General features: G+C 38.6%; 1 protein-coding gene and 1 pseudogene across 1 annotated transcript in view; one reads left to right on the forward strand and one right to left on the reverse strand.

The window, feature by feature from the left end:
* The window catches only part of ddb1 (damage-specific DNA binding protein 1), a 131,263-nt gene that overhangs the window by 82,810 nt on the left and 22,589 nt on the right, over window positions 1-25,864 (reverse strand). The window contains 5 exon segments of the mRNA XM_055154472.1: window positions 3,113-3,276; window positions 5,172-5,350; window positions 16,188-16,296; window positions 16,377-16,452; window positions 20,416-20,518. Of these exon segments, the coding sequence (XP_055010447.1) occupies window positions 3,113-3,276; window positions 5,172-5,350; window positions 16,188-16,296; window positions 16,377-16,452; window positions 20,416-20,518 (631 nt within the window).
* Window positions 4,343-4,460, forward strand: LOC129409321 (5S ribosomal RNA; annotated as a pseudogene).

Here is a 25,864-nt window from a genome sequence, read left to right on the forward strand (position 1 = left end):
CTAAATTACCTTAAAGTTAAAAAAAAAAAAAAGGTGATGAGATATGTATTATTAAATATTATTATCATTGTTAACAGCACTACATACAGGTGTGGCAGGTGTATTACATCGTTTTCACTCTGCTCAGTTGTCGTCTGGACATGAATATTTATTGATCTGACACGTGTGTGGATGCAATTTTTTTTTTTTTTCCGGTCCATTAAAAAAATTATTAAATTAAATTAAATAAAAAATAAAAAAATCCAGCCACAATCCACGTAGCCTGAAGAAGGACAGTTTGAGGTGTGGATACGCGTTAGACCAATCAAACTTATTTATTCCTCCAGGCCCTGCCGCTCCCCCTCCCTCTCTGCCCAGTTTAGCAGCTCTACTTGATATGCGGTTGTGGGGGGAGTTTAGGTGTTTAGTCCCACTTTAAATTCAAAATGTCAACTTTACTTCAAGCTTATTTTAAATGCATCACTCTCACCACTATTGCTAAAAGGTTGTGCTTCTGAGCCAATTTCTATCCATTGCACCTTTACCTTAGGGAAGGGACAGAGTGACATTTCCACAAAATGAGAACTGTGACCAATAATACCACAGTATGCCAGTATACGGTGCAGTTGTTTATTTTATAATGCCTAACAAAAACAAGGGCATTCTTATCTGAAAATGTGTTTGTGTGATATTGCTTTGTTGATACACTCCTTAACTGTGCAGAGATTTGCCCCGATAATTGATCTGTGTTTACTCAGAACAAGGAGCCAACAGTGATAATTTACTATATTTGTGATGTAACAGACCTATACAGGATTATGAACTCAAGGCTGTGAGGAGTGATGCTTTTTCCACTGACCCAGAGAAGAAAATTAGTTCTGGCAAAATTGTCAAGAAGCCCATCCCGTTACTGTGGCATTTTAATACAGCGGAATACTTTAAAGCAATAGTATGCAACTTTCTGGAGGTGGCACATCACCTGCATGATTCAATTTTAACTTTACTTCTCTATGGAGACATTCTCTATGGAGACATATGGATGATTCTATAATTAAGGGTAAATTTCATTTCAGTGAAAAGTGGAAAAAAAAGAGGTTTAGTTGTTCTGCTTAAGTGATTACATACTTTCAAAACAGACCCCCAAGGGGACATAAAGAATCATTTGGCCAACTTAAACTTTTGTTATTTTTGAATTATTCATGTTTTAAAAGTGTTTAAATAACAATTTTGTCAAGTGGGTAACGGGCTAGTGACACTCCATATTGATACATTCATTATCCAGTTGACTTCTGAAAAGTCTGGGTGCACCGTAAAACAGGACAGTTATTTCAAAGAAGCGGGTTAAACCTGAGCAATGTGTTTTCACAGCTTGCTCCATAAAGGAGTTGGTGACTTTAGAGTGAACCATTGCAGTTGTATCAGGGATTATCCGAGGCATTACCCATTTACCCAAAACATCTTGGACAAGCATATATGAAAGTATTCAATATAAAGTAATGGGTACAAAAGTTTGAAAACATTAAAATAACTCTTTTCAAACATTTAGGATGTTATTTAAGTCAAACATTTCTACTCACGCTATGGATTTTGGGGCTTATAAATTAAGTGAAACTTTGACATATGAAAAGCAGACAAGCAAAATATGCTATTTTTTACCATCTAAATTGATGTATTCTGCAAAAATGAATAATGCTATCAGGTCCACTAATTTTGTCCAAAGGGGGGCTGGTGGTACAGTGTAAAAACTATCACTGTTTTGAGGAACCAATTGTAGAATTGATAAGTACAATGAGCGGCCATGAAATGTACCCCTAATAATAGAATCATCCATATATACTCAATACTGTGAATGATTATAGCCAAAAAAACAACATTCCCTAGCAACAAGCAGTAAGAGGTCCTCCTCCAGGCCAATAACGTGCAATAAAAGCATCCAAAATGAAAGAATCATGCTTTTTTTAGTCTATTTTTGGCAAAAAAAAGTTACATACTATAGCTTTAATATTAAGTGATAAAAACATATGATAACAATGTCAGAAGTACACTACAGTCAAAGGTTTGGACACATATTCTTATTCAATGTCTTTTTTTTTTTTTTTTTACTCTACGTTAACTATTTTCTACATTTTATTTACTAAAACTAAAACTACTGAAAGACATCAAATATATGATGCATGATATGTGGAATTATGTGGCGAAGACCTTCTCTTAATGAGCTCTGTGATGAATTCACACGAAATGGTTTTCAAGTCACAGCTCCACCATGTCTGGGCCAAGAAATGCCTAAAGTGCAAACCAGTGATCAAAGCAAAGGGTGACTTTTTAAAATTCAAAAATCCTAAGCAAGTGAGTTATTTTGACCTTATTTTTTGTTCGCTGTATTCCATATGTATCATTCAAAGTTTTGATGAATTCCGTGAATAAAAAATGTAAATAATCATAATCATGGAAATAAGAAAGAGCCACAAATGAAAAATATAAATGCGTCCAAACTTTTGACTGGTTGTGTAGTTAAAAAAAAAAAACAAAAACATGCTTGACATTTACCATGAGCTACACACCGACCATGAGAACAAAACTGCAATTTTAGAGGGGGTATTTTATTTCTCTAGGGTATCAACTGCTAACACATAACATATTCAGATCAACCATGTTACCTTTTATTGTTTTGCAAATGCCCTGTGTCTCCCATCCCTTGCAAAATCACTCCCTCTTTAGATCACTGCACATTTGCATCGCATTAGGTATGTCAACTTATTGTGTACAGTTTTGTATCCTGCTTTTGTATATTTATGGAGATTTTTTGTGTGGGTGCATGGGTAACATAGGCTTGTGGGCTGAGCAATGGACAGAGTCTTACAACTAACCGGAAGAAGGGACTGAATAATGCCTAGGAGAGAAAGTAAAGTAAAGTACTCAAACACGCATGGATGACATCTAAAACCTCAGGCATGTTTTTGATGAGGAAACAACGTTATAAGATGGTTGAAAGCAAAAAAAAAAACCCAAAAAATAACCGATCTTTAACATCTGCATCCTCCTCAAATGTTAAAAAATGCATACTAACTACTATCTATTACACAAAACACATCAAAACGAATGGGGCAGGCTGGTGATATTAGTGTCCTCTCACCTCCTCCCAGCATCTCCTTGTGCAGGGCGGTGAAGCAAGGCAGCTTGAGCACGCGCGCGGATATGTCTGTCCACAGTCCCACGGCGCACAGGGGCGACTCACTGCCCGGCTCCCCCAGAGGAGTGATGTCCAGGCAGGCCACCTCATGCTCCATCTCCGTGGTGCTAAGGAGGAAGGGGAAACGAGCAGAGGATGGTGTGAGAACGTGTTAATGATGTTATACAAGAAGGGAAAAACACTTAAAGTTTCCCAAGCACATAATAAGATGCTAATTCAATAATCTTCTATACAGTAGTGTTGTCACAATACCAAAATTTCAAGCAAGATTTCAGTACTAAGTGACTCGATACTCAATACAGATTCCGATACCACAATGATAATGAAAAACACTCCACACTGCCATTAACAACATTAAATAATAATACTTTAATAATTATTATAATATTATATCTGTTTAATCCCTTATTCATCACCCCATAGGAGTACTACCATTTTATGTGCTCTTATACTTGTTCTGATACAGCTCAAGATCATTCTAAGGCTATTCAGGAATAGGGTTCATTTCTGTTCTGCGAATGGGACTTTTTTAGTATCGATCCCTGTTCAAATTAGTATCTAGTTTCGATGCATTTTAGTATTGATAAGTATCTGACTTTCGAGGGGGGCTTCTCTGACCACGATCAATCCAAAACTTAAACATGAAGCATTATGTCATCACAACAGGTTCAATTATGAAACAAAAATAAAAGGCCTCTTCCTCATCTGTTTGGTAAACCAGGAATTAACCAAGACTAACCAAGTGATGATGCTCAATATGATGTGAACAGTTCTACCCAAAATGACATATTGCTGTGTCAAACTCTGATCTGAACCGGGACTACGGCAGGCTGATATGGCCAAAACCTTTTATCACAATTTAAAAGAGAAACTTTGCGATAACAATATTGACGACATACCTCAGGCTGCTTAAAGGAATCTTGTATAATAAATGTACTTGTTTTCGGGTATTTATAGCTGTAAGTTCTCCTTCCACTCCTCACGCCTTATCGCTGTCATTAGTTTTTAGTCTCTGCAGAGCCTTCAAAGTCAGTGGCTCTAGGCTTTAGCTGCCAGTCTGTCTGCCATTTATATATATGATATTCTCATCACAATATATCACTATACTGACCTTACTTTGCCCCACCTACTTTTAGTCTTTAAATGATAATAAACCATGCTTTCTTCAAGCTGCTATGTGGCCATACCGGCTTGTCAAAGCCTGATCCCGTCAGATCTCAGAAGCTAAGCAGGGCCGAGCCTGGCTAGTATTTGGATGGGAGACCATTGGGAAAATCAGGTGCCACAGGGTGGCGCCAGTCACAAAAACTGTTGTTGTGTCTTTAGGCAAGGCACTTCACCCACATTGCCTAGTATGAAAGCGGTGTGCGTGAGTGTTGGTGGTGGTTGGATTGGCTGGCAGCCGCAGCTACAAGTAGCTTACCATCACTGAGTGTGGAGTGAATGAATAATGCTATATAGCGTCTTTGTGACATATGTCTGTGAAAAGTGCTATATAAATAAAACTTACTTACTAGTTTACTTCTTTGTGGTGGCACTTCTGGTTAAGTGGGAATCCCAGAGTGATATATGTAAAATGTTCACTGTTCATGTACACCAAAACTTACTGAATCTCTGGGAGGCTTTAAAGTGGCTTTGGAATCTGTATACAACTCATCTGCTGTCAACATCGGCAGTCTCATACAAATAATACAACCCCAGTGGCTATGGTGGTGCCAACAGCAACTCTGGGAATAAGGTGAATATGAGCTAGCCTAACTAGGACTAAAGAACTGGCACAAAGATAGGGCTAGCCCTGGCTTAAAGCACGGCTAGAGACTTGGGACTAAAAAGCTAGGTCTAAACTAGGTATAACCCAGAACGTCAGTGCAAGGACAAACACTAAGGACTCATTAGAACAATATTTGTTCAAATGAGTATTCAGTTTTGATATTAGTTTTAGGATCTGATCCTTGACTTTTGACAAATCTATCAGGAGTAAACCAGGACACGAAGGACCTACCTGATCTGTTTGAGCTCCCCGGCTAGAATCTGCAGGTAATAGAGCGCCCGTCCCACGGCGAGCACCACCTGTGTGTGGTTACAGGCAGCCACGCTGATGTTCCTCCCCTGGGGCTCCTTCCATTCACTCACCAGGGCCTTACTGTCCTGGAGCACCAGTCGCACCGAACCTGACGTGATCTGCAACAATAAAGGCGCCAGTTATACTACATGGGGTGTTAAGGCCAATGCACACCAGAATGCTTTGACACGCAGCAAAACTGCTGCCTGATTGGGGTTTATTGAATCAGGACACAGAGCGGCATCTGAAAACACCTTTGCACTTCTGCAGTGAGTACAGCCATATCTCTGCTCTGTGACCAACAAAAGTAAAATTTGAGGAGAGTCACGAGGCAGGGAAAGCACTGGTGTCCAACTCAGCAAAACACCAGCTCCTCTCCCGCTTCTTCCCGTGCGGGACTCTCCACATTTGACTATTTACAGACGAGAACTATTCCTGCAAAAATGCAACAATCACTGGAACTGAGAATGATGGTTGCAAAGAGGCAGAATTTCAGGGAGTGGAAATGTCCAGCTCCTCCGTCTTTCAAAGTATAGGAGTCTGATATGCTGTCATCGAAACAAATAGAAAAAAATTTAGAGCTTTTGAACATTTTGAAATATTTGGAACCAATTCTCTGCTCATCTTAAGGAAACAAACTGATTATGGCTGTACTCGTGCTTCAGTGAATTTCCAATTCCTGCATTTTTTATTCCTTTTTTCCCTTCAGAATGTCTAACTGGTAAATATCTGTGCACCTGAGCCGTGTTTGTTTAACACTGAAAACCAAAATAAAATATTCAAGAAGGCCCTAGCTACAAATATGAGAAATACATGCGTTTCTTGTATTAGTTTTGCAATTCAGTTGAATCACGGTCTTCTCACAATGTTACCTGTCTCCATAGAGATTATACTGTTTTGCCTGGAATGTTCCCCGGTATTGCATTAAGCTTAACTATCTCCATGGAGACAAACAGGTGAAGCCATCAGGTCACGTTTCAGGCCAAATCTGTTGAGAGGAGACTCTGCTCACAGTAAGAATACATGTTTTCTACATGTTTTTGACAAATTAAACACATGAAATTCATGAACTGCATTTCAGATAAGCATAATGCAATACTGTGGGGTCATTCCAAGTAAAGCAACATCTCCATAGTGGCAGACCCCAAACCCGAAAAGTTACATAGTGTTCCTTCAATGCCCATAGAGTGAAGGCCAGTTGAAAAACTATTTACAAAAGGTCAGATTTGGTCCTGTTTATAGGATCAGCTTGAGTCAAAAGACAGTCATCAAGGTTAGCTGCTATAGAGGCAAATATGAAGCAGATTTTCATATCTGCCATTCCGTGCCCGAGTATCATAGCAACCAAAGAGCCAATCTGGAGCGAGGCTGTTGAAGGTAAAAAACATGTTGCTAATGCTAGTGGGCACAGCCTTGAGTAAAGAAGGCACCTAATTTGTCATGTCTTGATTTAGGGACAAAATAACTAAATAAAAACATGTCTATGGTATCAACCCTACCCTGAGTATGTTTAAAATGTGCTCTCTCTTACAGATCAAATAAATCCTGAAACATCAATTCAAAAAACTCCCCATGGAACTGAATGAGTGACAAGTGTTACTCTACTCCCCACCCCTGACACTTGGTGATTGGCAATGGGATAAACGGCATGTGTAAAAGTCTATTATTTAAACATGTTTTGGCCTGGGGAGTCTCTGCATATTTATGGAAATGAGAAAGAGATGGAGATTTGTGAGACAGCAGGCTTGGTTTTAATTTGATTAGAGCCAATTGTAGCATGTTGACAGTAAATCTGTGTTCATACAAATATTCACTTCAACAATCAAGTATACAATTGTGCTTAAATTGGGTTCAGAAGTGGAGCATGCAGGCGAAAATCCTGGTGGAGCTAGTAATTAAAATGTAAACATGCAAGAATAACTTATAACTGAATGCTTGTTTAAATGTAATTGCAATAACCCATACAATACACAGAAAGTGCCTCTGGGCTGTAGAGAAATGCAAATTTAAAAGAAAAGCCATGATTTAAGCAATGCTGTGGTAACTCTTTAAGAAATAAGCTTTGCTGTTGCTTATGTCAAGCTACTGGAAAAAGACAGATCCATTTCTGGTAGACTTTTTTACGGACTAATAACTAAACACTAATCGATACTAAATACTCATTTGAGCTGGTATACTAAAAAAGTCACATTCACAGGACAGGAATGAACCTTTCTTGAGGAGCTGATAGAAAGAACACGTATAATAGCACATAGACTAGCAGCGTATTTTCCGGGCTATTAGGCGCTCTGGATTATAAAACGCACGGTCATTAAATGGTCTATTTTCGAACTTTTTTTACAAATAACCCGCACCGGACTTTAAACGAAACACAGCTGTTCGATGGGTCAGTGGGACTTTGTTTGTCGCGTTACTCTGGGCTTTGTTCAGTTGTGGCGTGTAGGGAGGGTGCTTTCTGGGACCGCTGGATTGTCGGCGTGTTCGCAGTGACTCAGTTGTTCAGTTGTGGCTTTTTTGGTTCGTTCCTCCGTTCCGTTCCTCGTCGGCCTGGAGTGGTGAGTGTGGCTGTGGGTGTTTTTCGCTGCGCGGTCGCTGTCTACTCCGTGCGTGTTTGCGTGCGTGTTTGCGTGCGCTGCGGTTTTGTAGTTTACTGAAGTCGTGCTTGGAAACCCGAGTGGATTCGTGCATAGAGCGCTCTAGCTTGTGGGGCGCGCGGTCGTTTTTTGATGGGGTTAGAGGCTTAAGAGCACATCTAATAGCCTGGAAAATACGGTATATACCCATAGATCACTATAGAACCTACCTGGACCATTACACAGGTATAAGGTCACATTATAATATAAAAGAAAATACTACGACTTAATGATGAAGTTGCATAAAGAAGTATCATAGTGGTATCGGAATCTGTATCAAGTCCATTCCTCAGTGCTGAAATTAAGTTTGAAATTTTAGTATCGTGACAACAGAAGTCGTCACATAAAATCTTTAAAATTCAAACCAGCCATTCAACTGTGACTGAAGTGAACAATGATGGCAAAGCATGAGACATTTGTAGAGAAAAGGAAGTCATTTTAAGGGAGCATATTATGCTTTCTCTTCTGATGATATTGCTCCATGGCTGCTGAGTTAGTGAGGAGTGACGCATTTAGAAATGAAAATGGCAAAACTGCTATTGTCAACATTGCACAAGACAAGATAGATACTTTGTACTTGAGGCCATTTAAGCATTACAAATATCAGAGTTATTTCATGGTGGGTGGACTTTTAAAAACTCAGGAGCATTTTCTGGATTCAGTTGCTTGCAAAAATCAATATGGGGACGTTTCCACTTGCAGTATGTGTGAATAAAACATGGTCACAATTACAGGAAGTCTTTTTGTAGCTTAGTGTAACTTGTGTGAAGAGGAGGTATTACTCTTCTGCATAGCATTTAGATAACCATCTTACCTTTTATCATTTTGAAAATTCTTGTAGTGCATTGTTTTGCATCATGTTTTTGTATATTTATGAAAACTGGTTGAGCAGGAGCATGGGTTTACGTACACTTGTGCATTCAGCCTTGTACAAGAGAAGTGCCAAAAGTAAGGAGGGTTAGAGTAAGACCAGGGAGAGATCAGGATCACTCAGACATCCTTGGAGACATCCTTCAATGACATAAAACCACTTCAAGCATGTTTCTGAACATTATAACAAAGTAGAAAAGCTACAAAATATCAATTTCGCATAATACTCACTGTTCAATTTCAACAGATCAAAAACTCTAAAGAGAAAGAAGTAGTGTGAAGTTTTGCCTTTGTTTACCAATTAAAGAACAGGTCTTTAAACCAAATGAAACTAGTTAAAACCCTGCATCCCAAGTTCAGTGAAGTGTTTTCGTAATACTATCAAAGCTGATTTTGATAGGAAAAGATACACTCCATAACCATTTGAATATCACAACAAGAACATTAGTGCCATAGATACCACTCTGAGTTCCTTTACCATTATATTTTAAACATACACCAAGTACCATACAATATGATTTTCAATACAGAATAGGGGTGTAACGATATTCAAGTTTCATGATATGATATCGTCACGGTATGAACCTTACGGTATGATATTTATTGCGATATCTTGGGAAAGCTCACGATATGGTGGGAAGGCTCACGATCAGGGACGTAACAATAACCAAATCTTTCTGTATAATATTTTCACGATATACATCTCACAGTACAATATTTATTGCATTATTTTGTGGAGGGTAACAAAACTGTTAACTTGTTCCTATTAAAATGCCTTGACTAAATCCAAAGAGCTAAGACTTAAAAGTGCTAAGAACTGCTATTTCTTCATGTAGTCTACTCTACACTGAAATGGTGCAAAGGATCATGGTCTATGTAGTTCTCTCCGTCTTTTTTTTTTAGCTTTTGCTGCACCAAGCAAAAGCAAAGAGACTTGTAATGTGATATACTGTAGTGGTCCATGATATTACTGCGAGAACTTTGATGATATCACGATATCGATATTTTTGGTTATTGTTACATCCCTAACACAGAATAATTCAATGTTCACTGAAATAACTGGCTTTTAAACCCAACTGAAACTAGTTAAAACTTGATAGTAATGTCAATCTCTTGGCTACCTTCAAACGTCCTATGCAAAGCCATTTTTTAATCATGCAGACTTTGAATCAAATTACATAAGCCAATAGTAGACAAAAGTGTCTAATATAATTTCAAGCGTTTGGAGGCGTAAGAGATAAAGCCATGAGAAGGCTCGTAATCTTCCAATAGTCACAGGAGCCTAATAGTGCACTTCCTGTCTCTAAGCAGCAGACGCCTGTGGTCCAGTGTGCTTGTTAGGTTATTAGTGTTCAAGGAAAGTGCAGCCTTCGCATTTTTTTGTGGTTAATTAAAGCTGCAAAGTTTGCCACAGTCTGGACACAGCAGGCCATGGAACCGGAAAACAGGCCCACACAACCACCATTCATACAGCAGGGACCGTTTGCATTAACGTTAATATTTCAAATACGGCTTAAAGCTTTTCTGAGAAATGTTGCGTCATGTAAAAAATATGGAAATTGCAGTGTTACAGGGAATTTGCGTAACTTATGTGGCTTATATATTTTAAGCTGCCAATTAAAGGGCCCATATCATGCAAATTTTTTATCTATGTTATCATGTTTTTTTCATCAGAAATACGCCTGGAGTTGTGTTTTGTTTCATTCACACATTTAACACACAAACCATGCATATTTAGGCTGTGATCTTTTCTCAAATTGAAAACACTCTCTTCCATTGCGATGTCATGTGGTTATACAGGAAGTGCTCCACTGTGTCTTTAAACTACATATATTTCAGCCCAGGAATTGTCAATCTCTACTGAACTAAAGTTAAAGGCTTTGCAGATGTAGACAGACTGATAATAAAGGATTACTCAAACATGTGTGAATGAACCAAATCTCTAGGTATGTTTTAGAGAAGGTAACAACATTATAACATGGCTAAATCTCACAAGCATACATTTTGTGTAATATCAGACGTTTAAAGGAACATTTCAGAATTTTGGGCATAGGGCCTCATTTCCTAGTGAGTGTTGGAGACATGTGGAGACACTTCTTAAAAATATTCCAGCCAGTCCTTGTATGTGCAGAGGTCGCTGGTGCTAGGCTAGTACATGTCAATGGCCACAGTTAGCCTGCCATTAAAAACAGTCTTACCCACTCCACAAAACACCCGAAGCAAACCTATTATTACGTCAGAGTGTTGATGTAAATGTCTGTACTGATAAAATAATGTTTGAAATAAAACTAACCTTGCATCGCATGAATCATCACATGTTGAGGGACTATTTTCTCATATCAGTCCGCCACTGCCGAGTTTTCTATCACGAAGTACAACTCGCTGCTGCTGCTCAGACATAAATCCTTCAAATGCGAGATTGGTTTTACTTCTAAAATTATTCTGTCGACACAGACAATCACATCAACAGTCTGGCGTAGTAACTGTTTTGGCCTTAGGTGCTCTGAAGAGTGAGAGTTTTAAGTGGCAGGATAACTATGGCCATTGACATGCGCTAGCCTAGCACCAGTGACCTCTGCAAATACAAGGACTGGAAGGAATATTTTTTTTTAAAAGTGCCTCCACACATCTCCAACATTCTGGCTCACTAGGAAATGAGGTCCTATGTCCAAAATTCTGAACTGTCCCTTTAAATAACATCACAAGCTCTGTAGTGTGTTCATGATACTAAAATTTCAAACTCGATCTTAATACTAAAGAATCGGTTCATGCCAAACACATGACCCACCTGAAACATGGCTTGTGAGTATCTAAAACTTTCCTTGTGTGTGGTAATAATCTAGTACTAAATATTAATTAAATTTAGATAAGTGTCTGCCCACTATAAGTCTGTATAAAGTTATAGAAACTTTGACTCCATTTAAATCCAGGCACAAAATGGTTCTGTTTAGCTGCATATAACTGAAATGTTTTCATTCCGCACTCTCTCGCATATAATGTCTCTCTCTCTTTTAATTCTATGATGATTAATTATGTTTTGATTTGTTTGTATCGTGATTTTAAAGTGTTTCTTTGAACTTTGAATTACTTTGTGTACGAATGGTGCTATACAAATAAACTTGTCTTGCCTAGAAAAGCTGTTCAAAAACCTCTATACGTGCGCTGACTGCCCTGCGTGAGATTATTTGACAAAAAACGACATCTTTCACACAACATTTGGAAACTATTTTTGTGTGTATAAAAGGGCCAAGTAGAAAGACTCCCACCACTTTCCCCAGAAACAATTCTAACACAAAAGTATGACGTACGTTGCCATAAAACAAGACAGATACTCAATACTAAAAACTGCTCTTTCATTTGACAACAGAATGTGATTTCTTTTATATTTTATCTGTGTAATCCCTCAGTGGTCCAGGTAGGTTCCATAGTGGTCTATGGGTGTATTTCTATGCTCTTACCAAGTGATACAGCTCAAGCTCAATCTAAAACTATTCCAGAAAGGTTTGTTTTTGTCCTGTGAATGTGAACTTTAGATACTCATTTGTGCAAGTAGTGGCACTAGTTTCGATACAAGTTTTAGTATCAATTAGTATCTGATTTTCAACCCTACAAACTCAAGCAGATTCTCATGTGCAGTGTTCTGCTGTATGAATAGATTTTGATTAAATATACTCGGTTAATATATTCACCAGTTACCACACAGTTGGTTAGCCTCAGTCGTGCCATTAAACTCTTAATGAAATGTATTAAAATCTATTATTTATACACATTTTTGACTGGGGAGTCCCTTCACAATTATGTGAATGAAAAAAGACTGAGATTTGTGACACAGTGGGTTTGGTTATAATTTGATTAGAGACAATTAATGTGTCACCTTTAAACTCATTTTTGTAAAATGAATGATAGACTACCCACTCACTGTTGTGCTCTATGGTATTTAAGGCCTTAGTATCAGATTTCAGCTATATTAATCTTGCCCCAGTACAGATATTTTGACCTCAAGAGCTGCTTATACAATATATGTCCACTGTGTGCAATCTGCATCTATTTATGAATCATTTTATTATCCGATAATTAATAAGTGTGTGTTGGCATGCTAGTTGCCATTAGCTTTACCGTGACAAAATGAAAAGCGATTATAAACTCATCACCATGAGGAATAACTTTGAAACACTGCAAACCATGCACATTTTAACCATAAAAATCTGGTAGAGCGCCTTTAACATTGATATAAAGACTGTTGTAGTAATCTAAATTTTTCAAAGATATGTTTTAAAAGTTGCTTGAGAAAATAACGCTAAGGTTTTTTTTTCTTCCTTTTTACGAGAGGAGAGTAGTAGTGAATAGTTTACTTTTCAGAGTACTTTTTTAGCAGCATACTTGTACTCCTGCTTGTGTAATTTCTTTGAGGTATCTGTACTCTTACTTGAGTAAAAGTTGTGGTTACTCTTCCCACTGTGAGTAAGTCTACAAGTGACAAAAGCTTTATGTGGACAATATGAAATGATTTGAACATTAGTGTTTCTTGCAGCGTTCCTAGAGATATGATTTAGTTTGTCTGTTTTTTTTATTGTTTTGTGTCGTTGCATCGTTTGGAAGTACCAGATATTTTGCATTATTTATTATGATTTGTCCTTTAAATTAAAAATCAGATGTTACGTACCGACATTTACTCTTACAGCAGTCATTTTTTGGACCACCACTTAGTACTTCTACTCGAGTAATGTTATTTTGAAAAGTGCACTGTGCAACTTTTATGGTGTAGGGTAAGTCACCAACTTCTCTCTATGGAGATATTGCCTGGAATGTTCCACGGTATGGCGTTACACTTATCTCTATGGAGACAGCAGGTACCCATAAGGTCAAGTTACAGGTCAGATCTGTGGAAAGGTAAGCCCACTCACAGTAAGAATGCAAGTTTTGAAGTCAATAGTTTTTGAGTAAATGCAAGAGGGATATGTTTAATGCCATACCGTGACATTCCACACAAAGCAACAACATCTCCATGGAGACAAGCACACCAGAAAAGTTACACAATGTACTCAAGTAACGCTAACATTACTTCAAGGGCAATCATTGGCTACTCTTGTTTTTCCCCATTGCCTCTGACCCTTTTTTCCTGTAATTCAGTCGCATTTTTCATTTTTTGATTCATTCATTGATTCACTCCCCTCTCCAGTACACCCGCAGTACACAACACTACAGAGAAAAATATACTGACAAAACTTGGTAAGACACACCAGCATTAAACCCCGAGCAACCACTGTGCTTTAACAATATAGAGATTTATGTTGTGAGCAGAGAGGCTGGCATCTCTCCTGGGCACCACTTGTTCTCGCCCTCCTTCTCTCTAAACACACAGAGGCAGGGGCTAAAGCCGGAGTTTAGATCAGGTTCACTGTTCAGCTCCCCCGCGGTGGAACAGCCCATCGGCGCTATTTACAAACCGACCCCAAAACAGCCCAGTCCAATCCAGTGGCAGCCAAGCGGATAATATTCAGTGGAGAGTCAATATTGAGCAGTCCCTTTCTTCGCACTGGGGTGGTCTTTTATGGTAAGTACAGGTTTTAGGAGATGCTGTTTGTCTGGTAGATTTTAAAGTCGTAACGGAGGAAGTCACTGCTCGAGCTTCAGATTGTATGAGAAAATGACACTTCAGTTACTCAGTTTAGTTTGATGTGTGTGTACAAGAACAACAACATTTTCAGTCTGATGTTTAAAATGGGGTACTGGTATCGACTATCGGAGCCAATATTGAAAAATTAGCTGGATGGAGTATCGGTTGCCTAATAAGATTATTTGCTGGTTGATTTTAGCCTAAAAAACTTTTATTCATAAAAAGCTGTTCTGTAGTGATTTGAAGGATAAATTACAGTTGCATAACACGTAATTGGACCTCTTGTGTAATAAGTTACACAAGTTTCTGTCTCTAACCTGGTATTGGGTAATACCAGTTATCGGCACAATCTAAAAGTCCAAGTATTGATATCGATATTGGAACTGAAAAAGCTGAATGGGTGCGTGCAAGCTTCATAAATATTTGAATACCACTATAAGAATAGATGATATATGGGTGCATTGATACATTAGTGCCACAGACATAACTCTGAGCTCCTTTACCATCATATTCAGTGTGTTTGTACTACTTTTAAGAAATCTGGTTTCAATACTTGTTACCATGTTTTGACATCCTAGTTCCATGTAATGTAATGAGCTGTATGTAGCCTGAACAGAACCTGGGTTGCATGGACAGTCCATGCCTCATGTGAACGATGTCCCCCTGAGGCAACACCAGCACTGATTCATGGTTGGCTGTAAGTGCTGGGGTTTACACCAAATTACATAAACAAATATATGTAAATAAATGGGACAAATGGAACATTGTGTCTACTTTTTTGGAGAATAAATCAGCATTAGAAACAATAAAATCAATTCTATTTGATTTAAACATGTACACCTCATATCTGGGGACAGCGATAGGCCATGTTTATGATATGGATTTTACATACAGTTATCTTATCATATTTTATATATACATAAAAAAATAAAATTCTGTACTCCTCATTATTCATAAACTTTGAGAGATCAAAGAAACCAAGAATAAAACTCAGGACCAACTTTGTGTGAGACTAAGCCCAGTGTCTATGGTCACATTATAAATATTGTAATTATAGAGGCAGGTTAAGGGTCTTACCCAAGAGCACAGCAGTATGCACTGGCAAACACTATGCCAAAATGACTGGGCCATCATTTCTTATTGGAGGTCTACTTAATCCATTATGATGCAATTTCACCTATAAGGCTAAACCGTCAAAACCAAATGTCGTTTTTCAGAGAGCTATTGACAAAGCAATTAAATATTTCATAAACATCGATGTTGAGGTCCAGGTACAGAGGCATTTGGGAGAAGACTGAAATGTTAATCGTTATGCTAAGACAAGTAATCAATGTCAGTGCTAGCAGTTTTTATTACAAGACCCAGTGGAGAGTTTAGCTGCAACATTGAAATAGTAATGCAGATTTGCTCACAGCCCTAAGTTTCATTCCATTGGTTATTGGTTGGTTATTGGTTATTGGTTCAGATCAGTGGTGGGTTTATTTTCAAATAAATCATACTCTTCAGGATACATTTCTAGCTGTATACTTTTACTTAAGTAAGAGTTACGTCAATAAAAATATTAATATATCAAGTAAAAGTTTGGGTTCCTCGTCCCAGTCGACAAGTGACAAAGGGTATGATCTGAACATTTGTGTTTCTTGCACCGCTCCTTCAGTAATATTATTTTGAAGTAATGATACTCCTACTGCAGTACAATTCTTGGCTGCTCTACCACCTCTGACAGTGACCAGACTGATAAATTTCACCCAACAAAATATAAGCCCAGATAGACTTGGGCTGTGCAGTGCTTTTATCAGTGACTTGACACGCTGTTACTCACTTATCGGCACAAACCTGAATGAGTTGCTGGTGCGCCACATTGCCGCAGTAAAAGGTCTGCTGGTTGTCCACGAAGCCCGGCAGCTCTGTCTCCTCCACCTCCTCCCCACTCAGCATCAGGACTCTAGGGCATAGCACAAGCTCCAGATAAGATAACAGGCTCCCGGCACCGGCTCTCCACTTATCCGGCCTACACACACTCACCGCGTCTGGCCCACAAAGGACAGCACCAGCATGTCGTCCGTCTCCCTGCCCGCCTCCGAGCGCAGCGGCCACAAACCTGGGGGAGATGAAGGGGAAAAGTTCACATACAGCACCAGAGGGTATCAGAGTGTCACAGGGTTTGAACTGTTTGAGATGACAGGGGAGTGTGATAGTGAAGTCTGGGATATGTGCTGAAATAATGTTATAAGATATGAACAGCTGCTGTGATAAAACACGTTAGAGATGGTTCTGTGATCATTCAGGGGATTTCTGGTGCATGTAGTTCTATGCGTGATCAAAGACGCAGGTACCATAAACCAGGCACTGGCATTGCAACTGGTGTTGTTACAAACAACCCGATCTTGATGCTAAGAAAAAGGCTTCATGTTCAATACTGATTTTGATGCATTACACAATCATTATACAAGACAATTTCAGCTCAAAACAATAGAACATTATGTATTCTTGAGGCTTTAATTTTCTTTTAAACATGCTTTTGGTCACCTTGGGATAGACATTTCACATTTTCTAATATATTTATAAACTTCACCTCCATTTCCAATGAATCACTGTTGCAGCTCCCTATACTGTCAGCAACCGAATGACAAAAAATTTACAAAGGAGGTCCTCATCTCCCGAGGTACATATATAGGCCACACCTGCATATAAGCCACAGGTGAACATGTCTTCAAGAACGTTATTAAGTTTGGGCCGTCTGCTTGTATCACCTCTGAAAGCTTTTGTTGTCTTTTTGCATTGAGTCAGTTCGACATGCTGCTGTCGCCAAAATCTCACCATCGATTCATTGATGCAGAGTTCACGTGCAGCAGCTCGATTTCCTTTGACAGTCACATCAATCGTCTTTAACTTAAAAGCTGCATCATCTGCATTTCTTCATGTGTTTTCCATGAAAAGGGTGTGAGCATGAAGTGCAAAATAACTGTTCAAAACACAATCAAACGAGCATCTTACTCAGCGCATCACCCCGTCTCTCCCCGCGTTCTACAGCGCATGTCTCTGTCCTGTCTGTATCATGTCAGTGTCTTGGAGGATTTCAGCAGATTTCAGACTCTCGGGGCAGAGCTAGTTCTATCAATCAGGTATGAGTGGATGTCCAACTACTGAAGTTTGAGATGTTTCTTCTCGTCATTTACGCATACGGGTAAGACATATCCCCCTCACTAACGTTCATGTAGCATCATAACTTATTTTAACTCTAGAGTCATGTGTTAAGGGCACAGACAGCGGTGTTTTCTGCACTCAGGCTGCGCACGTATCCACTGTGCTACCAAACCATAGACCGTTTATCTGAATGGACAATGTGCCAAACAAAGAATCCGTTCATCCGCAGCATCTTTTTATTAGCCACAGGGTTCAAAGTGTGAGAAAAAAGTAGCGGCTTATAGTCCGAAATTTACGGTAATATGTGTTCTTTAATATTCCTTGGTGTCCTATACTAGTTCTAAATGGACAAGACTAGGGAAAGGTGATATATGTCAGTAGGGACAATTTTTTTTTTAAGATTCCCAAACAATTAGGCTAAACATATGGCTGTATGTTTACACAAAACACAATTATCTGATATCAAGTCAAAAATTCCTTGCACCATCTCTAATTCAGACTATTCCTTATTTATATGTGTATCTATTATCAATATCAATTGTGAAATGGATTATCAGGAAGACCCAAACCCTGTCTTAGTCACTTGCCATTTAAAAAGTGACTGATGTTCCAAAGCTCTGGAGGCCTCAGGACTAAAACCTGCTGCTAATTTTAACAGATTAAGAATGTGTGGCAGGGTTAACATCATCGATTATCCATCAGACATCCTGCTGCTCTCCACTGCTAAACGAATACAAATGTCTCAGCACGGATTTGGCCAGCATCCCGTTCCCATCCGCGCGCTAACCCTGCCACCTGCTCGCGCTCTCCACATGGGGCTTGAGATGCAGCAGCTGGCAGGTCGTCCAGGCAGATGTGGGAATGGAGTGGTTGAGAGGAGGGGATTATGCAATGGTGAAATCTTTTTGTCTATAACCTTTTATATCTTTTATATCTTTTAGTCTTTGTTATTATAATGTATTGTGATATGTGAGCTACCTTGTCCGAGTAATTTGCAGAAGACAGCTCTGTTGAGAGTAGTAAATCAGGGAAAACTGAGAAAATGTCTAGATTTTTTTCATCTAGATGGCATTGTATTCTTTTTTTTTCTTTCATAAATTGCCTATTAATTTATGTATTTATAATTTAACTTTATCATTAAAAAAAAAAAAAAGAAGTCATTGTGGCATTCCGTTATGTTCGTCAGATCAACATTTACAAGCCCAGTCTTGTTACTACACTGGAAGTCATCATCGGCACGTTTCTAAATGTCTTCCGGTAAGCTTGAGTAGAGCCTATAACAAATAGTACTGATGCCAAAATGATAAACAGGCACTTTTCTGTTGGAGGGTCCGCCACCTTGTCTCTTTGGAAAAAATATCTACTAATTGATATTTTTCTGACAAGCATTGGAATTGTGATTTGATTTAATAGGATTCTGTACCATGTTCAATGCAAAATGCATCTAGAAGAATTGAAAAAAAGACTGAAATATGAACTCACAAATTAATACTAATAAGAACAGAATAGAACATGTTTCTACAGATCTAAACTACAGGGTTAATTAGTTTTTACCCAGAAAGAATAGTGTCATGATACTAAAATTTCAAATTCAATTTCAATACTAAGGAATACACTCAATATACCAATTCCAGTATCATCATGATAATACTAAACACTCCTTATCTTGACAATAGAATGACATTAAATAGTAGTACCGTATTTTTCGGATTATAAGTCGCACTTTTTTTCATGGTTTGGGTGGTCCTGCAAATTTTCACACTGACAGCCACGAGAGGGCGCTCTAGGTTTGTGTGTCAGTATCTGCTACTCCTGTACTGCTGTCACGTTGCGCCCTATTGCGCATGTCTGTTGCAGAAAAAGTCGCTGTCCTGCTGTAAGTAGTGAAATATTCAGCTGAAAACAGTAACTGACCAACAGAAAAAGTTTGGAGTGAGCGAGAAACTTGAGAGGGATTGGCGCAAAGCGGGAATGGAGAACACAACTTCACACTAACCGGGAGGGTGCGCCATGCAACTTTCTTGAAGTCACCAGATGAATCGACAAAGAATGGACTTCAGTGACAACCGAAACCATCCTGTCGGGATTCAGAAAGGCTGGAATAATTCTAACTGGAACTGATGCTGAGTCTGACGACAGCTACTCAGAAGAGGAAGCGACACTCCGTTTATCTCATGGATCTATACTTTACCTCCAGCGGTCGCGAAGTTGCTCAGAAATGACACCGAGGATTAAGAATTCAATGGATTTAGTGATTTGGAGTGAGATGGAGAGTTTGGTAAACTTATTCTGTTGTTTATGCTATAGTTATCTGAAGAACTGTTAAGATGTTAGCTTAACATACGCCTATTCAGTCTGTTGTTCTCTATTCTATTATTATTACTATAACTTGTCTTTCAAGATTAAATGTTAGTTCCTGGCCTCTGATTTTATAAATAACTTTCCCCAAAAAAGTGCGACTTATATATGTTTCTTTATTCTTCATTGCGCATTGTTTGGCTGGTGCCACTTAAACTCCGGAGTGACTTATAGTCTGAAAAATAAGGTACTTTAATATTCCCAAATGGTTTTATAACTGTGTAATCCATCAGTGGTCAAGGTAGGATCCACAGTTGTCTGTGGGCGTATACTAGTCTATGTGCTCTTATACTTATTCTGATACAGCTCAAGATCATTCAAAATTTCTAGTTTTATTGATTAGTATCTGGTTTTCAATTCTTTCAACAACCCTAATCAAGAATAAGACAGGATATTTTGTAGTTTGTGGAGGAAATGATTCAAAAACTGCAGTCTTTGCGGTTTGCTAATTGCGTCCATTCGAACTGAGATTTCGATCGGACTGCGATTAATCTTGCAGCCCCGGGATTGAGCTAACATGTGTGATGAGGAAGAGGAGGACGAGGACAGACAGGCAGACCTTTAATTCCGGGCAGGTCGATGCTGGCGTGTTCGTGAATCCCAATGCCGTTGCGGATGATGCGGAGAGAGCCCTCTTTGAATGCGCCGGAGCACGTCACCAGCTGGAGGAGCAGAGGGAGGGAGAACGGGAGTCAGCATTGGGGACACAAACAAAGAATTCAAAGGGCATTTACGCTGTTTCATCAAATGTGCTTTTGACATTTCATGTTGAATGGAACATACAAGAGAAGTGATGACATTCAAATACAGATCTGACCTTAATTTGCTTTTTGTCATTTGTTTCATTGGTTTGTGTTGCTATAAATAAGAAGTATTAAAGGACAGACATGTTTTCTATTTTGGATGCATGTTTGCAGTAATCACATAATCAATCATAGTCGATTTCCAACCTAACTTTCTAAAGCTTCCATTTGATCTACAATGGACACCAAATAAAACAAAAATACAGCATGCAGTCTTCGTAGCTTGACACCCACAATTTTGAAAGTTTCGAGGTAATAGCATTGTCAATACTAAAATTACAAACTCGCTTTCGATGCCAAGCAAAAAACACAGTGCTCAATACCAATTTTGAAACTACAGAGATGATTGAAAAAAGTATTGAATGTAATCTTTGACACAATTTGGTTCATTAATGTGGCAGTAGTCCTCAAATACACCGAAAGCATTCTGTAACAGTTTAGAAAAGGTTCAATTTAGTCTTATTTAAGTGGTTTGTTTTTTTCAGTTTTGACACTAGTTTTCTGATCAACTATTTAATGTCTAACACTTTTGACAACTTAACTAGGCAATCTTCAGAGTTCAGAGGCCATTCATTCAAAATTATACCATCGATGCTCTTTAATTGCATATCTACAGGTATTCACTAAATTTTAAAATTTTGGAAAACAAAATTCATTCTTCTTCTGATTGTTCTTTTTTGAGGTTGATGGAGGCTAGTAAGCCAACTATGGGCTGATGCTGGCTTCCAGGGCAAAAGGCCTACAGCCAACACTTATTCAGACTGCACACACTCAAGCATATTGTTATCAATGCCAGAGAAGAGCGACTGTCAAACTATGGTACAAGCTCTTCAGTTTGTGGGTTTCCCTGATTAATTTTATTTAGCCCTAGATTAGACCTGGAATAGACCTGGTTTCGATTTGTTGGTACTCTGAAAGCCAGATCTTTTTTTTAGTGATAGTTTGAGTGGAAAGTTTGATAGGCACTGCCATTAAAATGTTAGCCTGTTTCATCAGCCGGGTTCACTTCGTAGAAACCGTCTGACCTCGCAGTGTTAGAATTCGTTCGCTCGGCGGTAGGTGCACCGCTAACGAGGCTATGGTATATTAAGCTTTTCCCAAATCCCTTAGGAAGAAGGGCAATAATGTCTTTCCCCTTGATAAAATTCACCAAACATTCTCTTTGTTCCGGATTTAAATCCTTGATCTCGGGAATAGTTGACAATACAGAATATATGGCTCTTAGCTGATTGGCTGGTGCCCAAACTTGCACTTCGGGGTTTTTGCGAACCACCTAGTGTATTCTGATTCTTGACCTAGTTGCTGGAGAGAAATAGAATGAGAATGACCGGAGGCACCAGGTGGCGCTAGCCTGGCTAATAAAATGTTGACGTCTTTGGGGAAATCGACAAAATAATGAAGGTAAACAAGTGAAGCGGCAAAATCAGAATTTAATATAAGCATTATATCGATATATACGATATGTCAGAATTCATATCAAGTTTAAAAACTATCTCGATATATTTAAAATATCGATATATCGCCCACCCCTCGACTCTACTATTATTCTACTATAGGACTCTATTTCTGGAACTGCCAGTCTCTACTGAACTAAAGGTAAATGGTAACTGTTAACTTGAAAACTACCGCTTCATGACATCACAAGGTGGAACACAGCATTTTGAGCTTTGGAGTTGAAGGGCTTACTCAAACATGTGTGAATGAAACACAACTCCAGGCATGTTTTTGATGAGGAAACAACATTATAAAGATGTCTTAAAGCTCACGAGAGTCAGTTTTGCGTAATATAAGACCTTTCAGCATTACACTAATGCACTCACAGGTAGTAACTATATTAAATATGCAGTAAGTTAGGGTTACTTCTTAAGAGTCATATGATACCATGGTTTATAGTTCTGACTAATATCAAACAATATGTCTATATGCCTCCAACTACCAGTGTCTTGCCCAAGGATACAACAACATTGTCTTGATTGTCCTTGCTTTAACAACCCTCATTAAAACGACACGCTTGGACAGTTCCTGTAAATGTTTTATAGAACTTCTCAGCCCAACAACTCAAAGAATGGTATGCTAATCTTCCACTTTGAGAGGGAATGCCAAAATACATCATGTCCCTTCCTGGTGCAGTAAAATGGATCTCAGCGCGTGTATAACCGGAGCCATCTGCTAACTCTTTTTCCATGGCTGTTCCGTTGTGCCCTCTCACCACTAGCCCCCTCCAGAGACTGAAGCATGTGACTGTGCGGGGAAAATAATAGGTGTCAGCTCACAGTGCCAGCGTGGGCAGCTCCACACATCACCTCTTATGTGTACTGTTAAAATCCCTTTGTGTGGTATGCAGTTACTGGTGACTCTGAAGTCTCATATCTGGAAGATTTAGTCTAAAATAATAAAAATGACTTGATCACATAAAATAAATAAATAAATAAATATACATGATTAAAAACATATGAATAAAAAATAAAAAAGTGAGATATTGTGTGAAATTGACTTTGAGCTTTCTACCATGACAACATTGTTAACATTAACATTACATAACATTGTTATCCTCATCAAAAACGTGACTGAAGACGTTGATGTCATCCATGAATGTTTGAGTAATCTAGTGTAGGGTCTCTCCCAGGGTCTATTTGCAGGGTATCTGAAGGTTTGACTACCCTAAATTTAAGACTTTTTAAGACCACTTAAATGAAAATTAAGACATCACACCTATTATGCAGGCAAAAAACACCAGAACAGAACATCTTCCTCCACTCTACTGATTGTTTAATCATTGCCGCCAGCACCAGAAACCAAAGTATTGTTTGTGAATACTCCAAATTAGATGTTCATTCATGTTAGATGTTTTCATGTTGTTGTTTTTTTTTCCTCCCTTCATTTAACATCACACTGCAGCCTGGTTGAGTATACAAAAATATACGCTAATGAAATTTAAGACCTTTACGAAAACAAATAAGACTTGGACAACATCATTTAAGACTTTTTAAGGCCTTAATTTAGGAACATGAAATTTAAGGCCTTTTTAAGACTTTTAAGCTACCCTGATTTGAACCCTCCTTACAGTTAGCAGTACGATCCTATCCAAAGATCAGTCCACAAGTCTTCATCACCCACGCTCCTGCGCAGCAATTTTCCATAAATATATAAAGCATAAAACTATACACTACAATCACAATTGTGTTGTGATAGTGCTCTAAAGGGGAAATTGCTTAGCTTGGAGAGCAAAAGGGAGAGAGACTCAAAAATGAAAGCAAAACTTACTAAACATGTTAATACTTTGTTTTCAGTGGATATAGCATATTCAAAACTATAAAGGTTAACATAGTGATCTAAATACTTTATGTGTTAGCAGTTAATACCCCATCAAAGTGTAATAGCCCCTCTTTAAACTTCCTGCAGAGGCCATTATTGTGTTTTGGCCAAACAGCTGCATAAAACTTTATTTGAACAGTATAGGGCGAGGAGGGCTCCGCATAAAATGTGACCACACAGCTCTCAACCAATTTGTATCAAAACAGTGTTGGAGATGAGTTAGTAGTGCATTGGAATTATATAATATAGGGAAAAGTATTTTAATCTTCACAACATGCAGGTTTTCTCCAAAATCATGCAGCCCTAATATAAAGTCAGTTCTCCAAAACAGTCTGAGTCACAAATTCAGATGTAAGGTAAATTAAAGCTTAAACCCATCATTTCAAAGGCTCTAGTTTGAACCTCAAATAGTCATATTTTTGATATTTTATTGCACTTTATTGTACTCTGTATGCTGTTATTTGTGCTTGTACTGTATTTTTGCTTTTGACTTTTATGCAAAACACTTAAATGTGCTAATTCAACAAACTTGACTTGAACATAATCACATCTTCATTTTCATTTCATTTTACATCAAAGGTCCTGCAAGTAACGTGGAAAACAAGCCACAAGTTTGGGTACTGCATCTCTGGCTCGATAAATAACTGAATTATTCTACACTACTACAGTTAAGTGAATACGAAGTGAAAAGAGTGACTTAAACCAACCGTAGGAAATAGTTTTATCTGTGTGGCCAGAATGACAGTGACAGAAGGCTAAGAACTGCTTCCTCCACTCACTCTCCAGTCCCCAGAGAAGGACTGTGTTTGGCCCAGCTCTGATCCCCCTGAGGCCTCCCTGAGTCCAGCCAGAGTCCATCCACTGTCCCGTCACCAGTCCAGCAATCTCCTTCAATGTTTATGTGCACTGACTCTTGAGACAAAACGCCAGGACAGGGCAGACAGACCAAAATATCCACAGTTAAAGAGGGGGCATTACAGTCCTATGGGGTATTAACTGCTAATACCGAACATATTTTGATCACCATGTTACCTTTTATTGTTCTGAAAACACTATATTCAGTTTCATGAGTTTCATTTTTGTTTTTGATGCTCTGAGTCTCCCCTAACCCCTTTGCTATCCATACTCTGTCACTCCCCCTTCAGAGCGCTATCACAACACAATCAGCATGCATCCCGCTAATGAAACTACTGAACATCGGGTTTGTGAAGTTGTTTTCTTTTGTATCCTGCTTTTGTATGTTTATGAAGAATTGTCGTGTGGGAGCATGGGTGACGTAGTCCTGTGGGCTGCGCTGTGGAAAGAATGGTACTGCAAGGAGTTTTCGAATAGTGCTCAGAAGAGATCAAACATGACATGACAGAAAGCTCCAAAAATGTCCATTTTGCATAATATCCCCCTTTTAAAAGAAGAAATGATGCCATCTAGAGAACTAACCACATCAGATGAGCTTTTTTCATTTTCTCAGCATAAAAAGCTGTTTTAGACAGACAGATTTTAAATTCTACCATGTGAGTGATCAAAACCGTGTGGAACACATTTCGAACATTTCCTTAAACTCAGTAGTTCCATTGTTAACTGCAGGGGTGTAACAGAGGCTCAGCGCACAGCCATGCAATTCCCCATAACAACCAAAGCCATTTGAAAACTACAAGAATATTTGAGTGGGTCTGAAACATCTTCCATTAAAGAAGACAGACTGGGCTTTTGTCTGCAACATAGATAGAATTCATGACAGAAGTGGATTATTATATTATATTTTGGATTGGATTTTTAAATTCACAATATTTATCTAAACTGAGTAAAATTTAAGTAGTAAGTACAATGAAAGCAGAGATATATGATTTGGCTGATATATCGGCCCAGACTTTGCACTTTTTAGCCTATCTG

This window comes from Boleophthalmus pectinirostris, unplaced genomic scaffold (assembly GCF_026225935.1).
Source record: "Boleophthalmus pectinirostris isolate CB_2022bp ecotype Guang Dong unplaced genomic scaffold, ASM2622593v1 HiC_scaffold_19, whole genome shotgun sequence".
NCBI lineage: Eukaryota > Metazoa > Chordata > Actinopteri > Gobiiformes > Gobiidae > Boleophthalmus > Boleophthalmus pectinirostris.